The sequence below is a fragment of the Magnolia sinica genome, chromosome 5 (genome assembly GCF_029962835.1).
Source record: "Magnolia sinica isolate HGM2019 chromosome 5, MsV1, whole genome shotgun sequence".
NCBI lineage: Eukaryota > Viridiplantae > Streptophyta > Magnoliopsida > Magnoliales > Magnoliaceae > Magnolia > Magnolia sinica.
The window spans coordinates 81,559,658-81,570,239 of NC_080577.1; the positions used below are offsets into that span (position 1 = coordinate 81,559,658).

The 10,582-nt window shown below is 37.2% G+C and overlaps 1 protein-coding gene and 1 long non-coding RNA gene across 6 annotated transcripts in view; one reads left to right on the forward strand and one right to left on the reverse strand.

The window, feature by feature from the left end:
* The first annotated feature begins 6,427 nt into the window (after positions 1 to 6,427).
* Positions 6,428 to 10,582, forward strand: part of LOC131246194 (uncharacterized) — a 74,686-nt gene continuing 70,531 nt past the window's right edge. For 3 of the 5 annotated variants that reach the window (XR_009171234.1, XR_009171233.1, XR_009171236.1), the window contains exons 1-5: positions 6,428 to 6,646; positions 6,759 to 6,905; positions 6,978 to 7,039; positions 7,510 to 7,663; positions 7,815 to 8,006. Coding sequence is in view for 1 of the 5 variants with exons in the window: in XM_058246102.1 (XP_058102085.1) it covers positions 7,971 to 8,006 (36 nt within the window). In the remaining 4 variants the exon portion in view is untranslated. The other 2 variants (XR_009171235.1, XM_058246102.1) reach the window with 2 other exon arrangements.
* On the reverse strand, positions 9,879 to 10,453 carry LOC131246196 (uncharacterized). The gene is made up of 3 exons (XR_009171238.1): positions 10,363 to 10,453; positions 10,125 to 10,220; positions 9,879 to 10,027 (listed from the first exon to the last, which is right to left on the reverse strand). It is a non-coding gene; the product is annotated as an uncharacterized LOC131246196 (long non-coding RNA).

Here is a 10,582-nt window from a genome sequence, read left to right on the forward strand (position 1 = left end):
TTTATGGCCCATCCATGAGGCCCACCTTTGATGTGTTTATAGCCCATCCATGAGGCCCACCTTGATGTAATTTGTGACCATTTGTGAGGCCCACCTTTATGTATTTTGTGGCCATCTGTGAGGCCCACCTTGATGTATTTTGTGGCTATCTGTGAGGCCCACTTTGATGTATTTTGTGGCCCATTCGAGAGGCCCACTTTGATGTATTTTGTGGCCCATTCGAGAGGCCCACTTTAATACACATGTAGCCCATCATGATGTATCTTTGACCCATGAGAAGGGCTCACCTGTTGCATGTTTTGAGGCCCAGGTGTAGGGCCCACTTGTTGCATATTTGAAGCCCATGGGATGTGGCCCATTGTGATATATTTTCGGCCCATTTGGTGAGGCCCATTGTGATGTATTAAAGACCCATGGTTGAGGCCCAGTGCGATGTATGTATGACCCGTTAAGTTGTGTATGAATCCCTTGTATGGGCCACTCCTTAGGAGCAATGTTGGTTAAATGGCCACATTGTTGGGCAATGATGGTTTAATGTCCACATTGTGACCTTCCCTTAGGTCTTGTTCGGCCGATTCCGATTATCGATACCAATTATGAGTATGCGACAACATAGCATCATGATACCTATACCTTGGAATCTACCTTGTGTATATATTGGGCCCATAGGAAAGTCCAGTTTCTTGTACGAAAGAGAGGGTAAGGAAGCCCACTTATTGTACTTAGAATCGGCTCTGCCCTTAATAGGGGATATTGTGATGCTCCATCACTGTGACCACATGTGGGCAGGCGCACGTGGGCGGGACCACGGGAGCACCAGGTCTGGGCGAGCTACTAGTGATTGGCAAGCTACTGTGCACACAGTGAAGGCGAAACTTTGTCCCACATCGAAAGCATCGTCCGATGTTGTGGTGGCTATAAGTTGGATTCCTTCCTTAACTGTAGTGCCACATTTTAATCAGTGAGCTTCGGCAAGGCAGTCTATATCACCCCTTACCGTAGATGGAAGGATATGCAGTATCAGGTTTGGAGTATTCTTTGTTTAAAGCTTATCTTGATATTTAGACTAGACCCACTATCCTTTTGTGGACCCCCATCATTCGTATGCATGTTGTGATGGATGATTGATTAAAGCAGATGCCATTGGGCTGAGATGTTTATGGGACTCCTTGTGAGACAGAGTTATCTCCACATGATCGCGTGATACGCGCAGCTTTGATGTATGGCCTAGAGGAGGTTGATGGTATTCGTGGCTCGTCAGGATTTGCATATTGCATTGCATCCTCAGCATCTGTTATTGTCTTATTATGTTTTGCATTGCATAGCTTGATATGGTCGTTAGCATTCATGCCCTGCATCTCATTACCTTGGTACGACTGATAGCACTCATGGACTTACTGGTATATTTCCGCTTACTCTGATATCGTATGATTCATGATCTTGTCAGTATTTCTGCTTATTCCGATATTTTATGATTTATGGCATTGTATTTGTGTTCTTGGCACTTATCTTGCCCACACACTTTCACCACCCTCTAAGCTTTCTATAAGCTTATGCACGATAGGTGCATGTAGGTGATGTTAGGTTGCAGCCGACCTGAGGCAGGAGCGTGCGGTGGAGCTTTTGGAGTTTTCTTTGATACCTTTATATTGTATTTCCATTTTAGCATTGTACTCGAATGATTATATTAGTAGATATATGGTGATGATGTTGTTCTTGTAATTTGGGTATACTTGTGGTTATGCTTCTTACGAGAAAAATTCATGTTGGAAAATCCTCCTTGTAGGATCCCAGGATCGGAACCTGGCGTATGGATGCCGGGAGCCGAGAATGGGGTACTACGGAGGCTGTCGGTACCAAATTCGGCGATTGAGAATTTTGTGAGCCCGGTTTCCGAGTTTGGGGCGTGACAATTACAACCTCATTACCACCTTGGTTGAAGTGGGGATTTTGGCTATCTCCAGTAACATATGCAAAGATAAGCATCTTGATCAATGAATTTCGTGCTCCATAGTGGATTTAATGCATAAGTTCATCTCTATCATCTCTATCGGATTTAAGCAGTATGAGTTCAATATCGGATTTACCTTGGTATCCTCTCTTTGATAAAATTTATAGTTGTAGTTTTTTTACTGGTTTTTCTTAAATGATATGAACTGTTTCTTTTTTTATTTCCTTTATCTTTTCAGATCTTTGATGCATGTAGTAGAGAGTAATTACAATTCTGCTGCGGTCCTGTATTATTCACTCAAATCTCCGACTACTTGTAGATGGGGTTTGAAGGGCCTTCAGTAATAATCTTCTCTCCTTGCTGCTTGCAGAGAGTAATTTTACTAATGGTAGTAATCCCAAAAACCATAAACTATTTTCCTTGCAGCCTGAGCAAAACACATCCTAGGCTGATTACCTTCATCTATAGAAATCAACAAGTTTGAATTCAAATCTGAGTCATGATTGTCCTCTTGATAACCAATGTACAGGTACTCATCAGGATTCTTCCCAGCTACTACCAACATGTTTCTCAATACGAAAACTCTTTGGTCACAAAGTTCTTTGGCGTGCATTGTGTTAAACCGGTGGGTGGGCAAAAGGTTCAGATCCTGTGCAGAGATTGAAATTCTGTTGCTAAGATTTGTTTATGCATTGAAATGATTAATATCCATTCAACCTTTTTTGGTGAAAACAAAAAATAGGTCTGCTTCATGGTCATGGGCAATTTGTTTTGCTCGGAGTTCCGTATTCATAGGCGATTCGATCTGAAAGGATCCTCCCATTGCCATATGACTGACAAGGCTGATGAGGAGATTGATGAGACAACCACCCTCAAAGACCCTGACCTCAATTTTGTGTTTCACCTACAACGCTCCTGGTACCAAGAACTTCTCAGGTATTTCACTCTTCTACCGTGGATTTTTATGTTCTTTAAATAAACGGTCTTAACACTACAACAAAAAGGGGTAAAGGCCCCGACGGATATCTTACTCTCTATATATATATATATATATATATATATCAACCCTACCTTCATTTCATTCCCAGCCCCTACGCGACTCTCTCTCTCTCTCTCTCTCTCTCTCTCTCTCTCTCTCTCTCTCTCTCCCCTTCTACCAGCCCCTGACTCTATCTTCTCTCTCTGCTGCTTGGTAATTGTCATTTTGGAAGAAGGCCCTTGTTGTTTATTGGTGATTCTTTGTTGAACTTTTTTAGACTGGTTTTCTGAAATTTTCATTTAGGCAAACCACCCTAATTTCAGGGCTTACAATCGAGCCGCCATTAAGTTCAGGGGAGTCGATGCATACATCAATTTTAACCTTAGTGATTATGATGAAAATCTGAAATAGGTAAGAGTCGAGATTTCATCAATTTCAACCGTAGTGATTTCCTAATTAGGGATTTACTATGTTGAAACCCAAATTCAATGGGCCAAAGCACAAGCCCAATGTGGGAACTTGAGTTCTATGCCAATGTGCATCAAATTGTGGGACACTTGAGTTCTATCCCAATGTGCATCAGGTGGTAGGGCACTTGATGTTTCTTTGCATTCCCAATGTATATATTCTGGATCTATATGCTTTTTTTTCTCTCTCTATTCAGATAGATGGCCTGTGAAAAAGAGCATTCCTAAGTGTTTCTGGATTCTCTTTTATACTTTGCTCTGTAAATGCCTTCTTTTAGTTCTGTGCACTATCTATTTTATATGTACATAGTCTCTATCCAATTATGAATTTCAATCTTGTGCATTCCTTTGTGGATGGTTAGGCTGGTTTTTATGATTGCTCACTGGATGGGGCCCACTGATGGGCCATCACCTAATGCACAATTCAAATGAGAAATGTGCCAAATGATGGAGTGGTTAGCTACAATGTTGCATGCAGGTGCACACTTAGTAATTTTTTTCATAATTTGTCATCTGGTCTGTAAATTTATGTGGGTCCCATCTCGTAGTGACCTGGCTTGAGCTTCAAGCTGGTCTGCTCATACAGTGGGCCATGTATAAGATAACACGGTTGTCGGAAAAAAAATCAACTACTTTAATTACTATAGTACAATGATAATCATTTGGCATTGATCTGAATGTCCTAACTGTTCCATGAATTGGGTGTGACAATGCCTCTTACGGGTCCAGCTTGCTGAAGCCAAAACATAGGTAGGGTGAAACGGGATAATTATCCTTAAAGCTACAACACCTCAGGGCAGATAAGATGGACATGAGCTTGAAACCAGATAATTATCCTTAAAGCTACAATACTTTTCTTAGCCCCTTTTCTTTTCTTTTCTTTTTTCTTTTTTTCTTAACACCCACACACCACAATGGGTTTTCGAACCCATGACTTGTGTATTGAAATTGTTGTGAGTCTATCACTGAGCCATGCATGTGTAGGGACCCATGGCTTATCATTGTAGAATACTAAACTTTTTATCATTGCTCAGTCTTAATTCACTGCTGAAATCATGGCAGCTAAAGCTATTTGTGTAGGTAATGCTCAATTTGTTTTGCAGGTCAACATTGATGAGGAGCTATACAGTTGAAGTTGGTGGTTTTACAATAGCTCATACCCTATTAAAAGGAAGAAAAAAAAAGAAAGGAAAAAAAAAAACAAGTAAAAAGAAACAAAGAAAAGAAAAAGAAAAAGAAAATAGAAAAAAGAAAAAGAAAAAAATCTGACCTAGATCAACTGTTATTGTATAATTGCACTCCTGTTTGCACATATATAATGGTTATAGTTATCTAATCTTTGTTCATCCAGATAACCTTATTATTATTTTAAATGTTTCAGTGAATGGGGGTATGATTCTCACATCTTAAAAGAATTCCTTTGAGACTTTCTATGATTAGATGGAGAATTTAAATTTATAAATAATATAGGCTCCTGGCATTTCCATTCAAACTATAAAAAAAAATGTGGGAGATTACCAATCTATAAGTACATATACTTAAGGAAAAATTAGTAAGAATGTGAGTTAGATGTGTTGAAAGGACATGTTGAGTGATGATTGGAGTCGTTCATCATCAAGCCCCAACTCCTAAAAAAGTGTCATGCATTATTGGATCGGTATAACTCAAGGGATTTGGCTAATCCTACTTCTAGTTTATGGTTTTCTAGATGATTGTATGTATGCATTTCATTATCCTAGTCATGAAATCAGATTGTTCATTTGATTCCACTAAAAGTTAACATGATAATCTCTAAAATTGGTAAGTCAAGATCCACAATGCAGCATGCCCTAAGAATTTCAAAGCTTATAAGAACCCATTGACCAATGTTAGAAAATTTTTTGGTTGAATGTGGATACTTGTTATGTTTCTTTTCATAACCATCTATCTATAGCTGCCAAAGACCCAGCATACGTTAAAAAGTTCCCTGAAATATATTATAACTGTTGGCCTGGCTTCTTTCAGTACAAGATTTATTGTTTAAGTACCTAGAATTCTCTCACCTATTATTTTATAAGAAAGGTTCAGTGATGTTTCTGCAATAGGTACAACTGACATGGCATCCATTCTTACTCAGCACCCCTGACCTTAATTACTTTGCTTAGGATGTGTTTCAGATAGATTATTAAGTGTTCTGTCAGAGTTTCATTTCATTTGATATACAGTTTGTTCTATTTTTTTTTACAAGAGTGGCTTGCCCAGAAGAAAATATTGATATTCGAAATTGGTTTTTGAATGCCAGACATTGCGTTGGAGACAAAGTGAATGTTCTTTTCTAGCCTCTGTTTTTTGGTGATGCTTCGGAAGAATTGTTGAAGTTTTCAGCTTCCGACTGCTTCTTTATTTCCATTGGAATTTCACACTTTGATAATCAATGTGGGAATTCAACTGAGTCGACTAAGTGAGTTCTGGATTTATGCTCCTGAAAATCATATTTATAGTAGCTTTTAGTCATTTTCACTTTCATGTTTGTGAAGATTCTCAATTTGAATCAGTCACAGCCTGTTATAGGATGCGGGTGGCAAAAGATCAGTGCTCTCATTAACCTCAAAACTTTCTACCTTGTGGGAATTCCAACTATTGTTCTCTTGCCTCTCATCTTCCATTTTGGAGGAAAGGTGAGCTTTCATCTTTCATGGCTACACCCTTCTTGTAAAGGTTTGCTAATTCAATAGATAAACAGGCATGCATGTAGACTTATGTATCATTTGGTGAAATCCAACACCACTCAGCAAACAGACAAGAAACCTGCAGTTTATTCATACACAAGAATATAAGCATTATCGAGAAAAAAATAGCATTGAAAAGAAACAGCATTCTTAAGAAGCCAACCAGTCTATAAACCATTTTCCAATGGAAATTCCTACATGGCTTTTTAATTTCAGTTTTCAATTTCATTTCATAGTATTTTTCATTTTTATTATCATTTTAAAAAAATTTTAAAAAAAACACTAAAGTTAAAATAATTTTTTTTAAAAAAAAAAAAACACTAAAGTTAAAATAAAAATAAATTTTTAAAAAAATTGTGAGAATTCTTCTGTTGCTTATTGTCATGGACAATTTTAAATTGCTTATTTAAAGAAAAAAACACTAAATAAAAATAAAAATAAAAAACACTAAAGTTACTGATTTGTAACTTCATTTTATCTTTGTTGTTGTTAGTATTGTGCGGTGGACCAAGGAGCAAGTAAAGTGTTTCTTTTGCCCAAGGTTGAAACACACAAGGAAAATTTTTTGTTCTCTTTTTTAAAAATAAAATTAAAATTTATACTGCTGCTTTCATTATGGTTACTTACAGTGTTCTCATTATGACAAGTGGCAGATTTTGTCAGTGACTGTGAGAGTTATCCAAAAGGATGCAGAAGAGAAGAAAGGTGCTTTCAGCCCAAGGGCATATTTCAGATTGTTTCTGAACTGGCTTTTGGACCTTGGTTCCCCTGACCCTGTCCTTGATAGTTCCAACTTTCAAGTATGTGTTACTCATGCTTTATGTCATCATTATCTTCTTGCTCCTCATCTTACACAACTATGGTATCATCAGGTCTTGACAGCATTTGCGAATGCTTTCTATGCATTACAAACTTTGAAAGTTCCCAGTTGGAGGTTCGCATGTTGCTCTTTTTACTACTTTCAATACTTTATACAGCGGTTTTGATGAGAATATTGCAAAGTGTCTAGCCCCAAACCTTAATCTGGATGACCATGAACCATTACTTGCTAGAAGTGTGCATGTCTAAGACCTGCCCTGGTGTTACTATAGGAATCCTATCCTGGCCTCTTATGCCCAATCACATCCTCCTGTTATTGATTTGTGGCCAAATGACTCAACGGTGGGGAATCTTCATTATAACTAGTTTTTTTTTTTTTTTTTTTTTTTGTTGCCATTTTGAAGATTTCATAAGGTTAATCACGTCTAAGGAAATTGTGGAGAATGTGATTAGAATTTAGAAATTGCAATTTTTTAAGTATTCAAGTTCTATAATGTATCTGATCATTCATTAATTCTGCATGAGAAATGTTCTTTCTTTACATTTTCCTCGGTGAGGTTGGTAATCTGATTGATGTTCTTTTAGCTTTGCATGGCTCGAGTTGGTGAGCCACAGAAGTTTCATGCCAAAATTGCTAAAAATCAACTCTCAGAAGGGTTGGCCTTTGGTACAGTGCCTACTTGTTGACTCGTTCAAATTCATGGAGCCATACTTGAGGAATGTTGAACTTGGGGAATCGGTTTGTCTTGTTATTATTTTTACATTCACATGTGATCGGTGCAACAAATGGAATTCCTTACCTTCAAAAAAGAAAAAAGAAAAAAAAATCAGTTTTTTTTTTTTTCCTGGTGGAGTCTGACATTTTTATCTCTATTATTACTTGTGGGCAGGTTCACTTTATGTACAAAGGCACTCTAAGGGTGCTCTTGGTATTGCTTCATGATTTCCCAGAGTTCCTTTGTGATTATCATTTCAGCTTCTGTGATGTGGTTCCACCCAGTTGCATTCAAATGCGGAATGTTATTCTAAGTGCATTCCCATGAAACATGAGGCTACCCGATCCTTCTACTCCCAACTTGAAGGTGGCTGCATCACGATTTTGTTTGAACTTCCTAATCAATCACTATAAGAAATGGGACTTTTACTGTGCTTAGAAGCGCCGGTAAAATTCCCAAAAAGCGCCGACAATCCTTTTACCTTTGCTAGACAAGCGCCAGTAAAGGGGTATGTCGGTAAAGCTTCTGGCGGTGCTAAGCTACCTTTACTGGCGCTCATGTGCTCTTTTTCGACGCTTGTTTTGGCATCACCGACGCTTTTGTTGGTCGCTGGTATTTCTTAAAGAAGCGCCGGCAAAAGTCTCTCCAAGCACCGGTAAAAGGATAATTTTTGGACACTTTTAATCACGGATAAGTGCCGATAAAAAACTATACAAGCACTGGAAAAAGTCTTTGTATAGATTTGAGAGGCCCCAGCAAGCCAGTAATTTTTTATTATATATAATTCAATTAAAACCTGTATTTTCTTAATATTTGAAACATAAAAAATGATGCAATACAATTAAAACTGAATATTAAACAAAGTTTATATTACTACACAATAAAAAAAATATAATATTTATTACAATAAATTGAAAATGGTCTTGAATTAAAAATAATTTTTTTTTAAAAAAAAATAACAAATCCTCTATATGGTTTACTCCTAGCACGAGTGGCGTCAAAAGGCTGAAGTGTTTGTATGCCTAAATTTAGGCACAATTGATTAAAATCCTGCACGCAAGGGAAAAAAAAGAGTCAAAAAGTAGCATTCAAATAGGCCTAATAGGACCCTACCCATTGACAACCCTACCTACAGCCGCACAACCCCTATTGGCTGTCCAGTTATATATAGAAAAGGAAGAAATTATTCCTCATTTGATCTACTTCTTGACATTATCCTAATTACTTGTAGGGTGGACTGAATCAAGCAATAGATATGGAGAGCAAGGAAAAAGGATCTGAGTTCTAATAATATCAATGAATTCCAATTCATTTCAAGCAATAGAAAATAGTGTTTTTGTGAGTGCTCAGTAAGCATAGAACCCACAGTGTGATCATAATATTCACTTGCAGAAATACCAATGATCATACTGTTTTTCTGTCTAACTTGGACATCTTCATCTAAAGAAAATCAAAGCTACTTTATCTTAGTGAGTGCACTGTTGATATTACCATTGTGTATGTCTTCCACAGCCTGTTTGCCCATATGCAAAGATGCAGACATTGTAACCATCAAGAATAGATCTGATCAATGGTTGTGTGTCAGCAAACACTTGCACTGCACAAAAACAATAAGTCTGAGTGACTGAAGAAAATGTTCACCCAAAGCCTACCATGCATCCCTGATGTTTTTAAAGAAATTAACCCAACAACACCAGTTTTAGATACCATTTAGTGATATTTTCATAACAACATGTCCTGCTTATCAACAACAAAACCAAATCACTATTGGAATGATTGTATTCATGTATTACAAGAAATTTTGCTTAAAAAGATCTGTCAACCCATGTTCCCAAATGTTTATAAGTGTATGTTTGATGGAGATTGAAGAGTAGTGGATATTTCTGTAGATAATGACAAGAATATCTGCTTCTGGAATAACTGCTTGATTCTTGTTTCTTATAAGAATATTATGAAGGGTGTAACCTCACAAAATTCCGAGTCTCACATATTAACATTAGTATTTAGACAAAAACCAAAATGCTTTCATGACACAGTTATTGAGTCTATTCTGACAGAAAAGTATTTTCACCATTTCTAAAATGCAGGGTATTTTCATTGGTATATTGAAGGAAAGTCAGTTCAGAAAAATTGCCATTATATCATGGAGAAATCATATATATCCCCTTATTTCATAAAAGAAACCTTCTCTGAGAAAGAGAACAGACGTTGTGTGACATTTGTTCCAAACACTTTGTTAAAAGAAAATACTCTCCTTGTATCTTTACCATGCTTAAGAGGATTTACAATCATGATACTCCCATTTTCTCCAATATAATCTACAGTAGTCTGGCCATCCGCTTGCCCTGGTAAGAAGGGTCTCACTCTACAGTAGCCCCTAATACACCCTGCAACAATGACAAAAAAATAAAAGAGTCGATATTAGGCTTCAAAGCTCCTACAAAATCAATATAGCCTTCAATCCTACAAATGCCAGGCAGTAACCTTTAAGGTCTTGTACTTAATTGAAGAGCGTGCGATTTTCCTCAAGCACTTTATGATAGGAAGATGCAGCCTGTTCCAGGCCCTTGATATGATGTTCTGAGGTGACAAAAAGCAAAAACTAGTCAATGAGCTTTTCTCTTTTAAATAAAGTAGGAAAGTCAGAAGTTTTTTTCCCTCTTGTTTTTCTTTTTCCTGCTAACCAAAGAACATCAACCTATGTAAGTTTCCAGTTTCTCACCAAGCCTTTTGTGTTCCTCCTCCCACTTTGATTGAATCCACCGAACCTGACCTTTAGTCTCATGAAAGACTGATTTCATCTCCTAAGAATCTAAGCAAGAATCTTCTACATAATGATCACAATAATAGTAGTAAAAGAACAGATTTAGAAAGTTGAGAATCTATTAGCATCTACAACAACTCTCAATTTAATTACACTCTAATATTTTTTGAAAAAATAA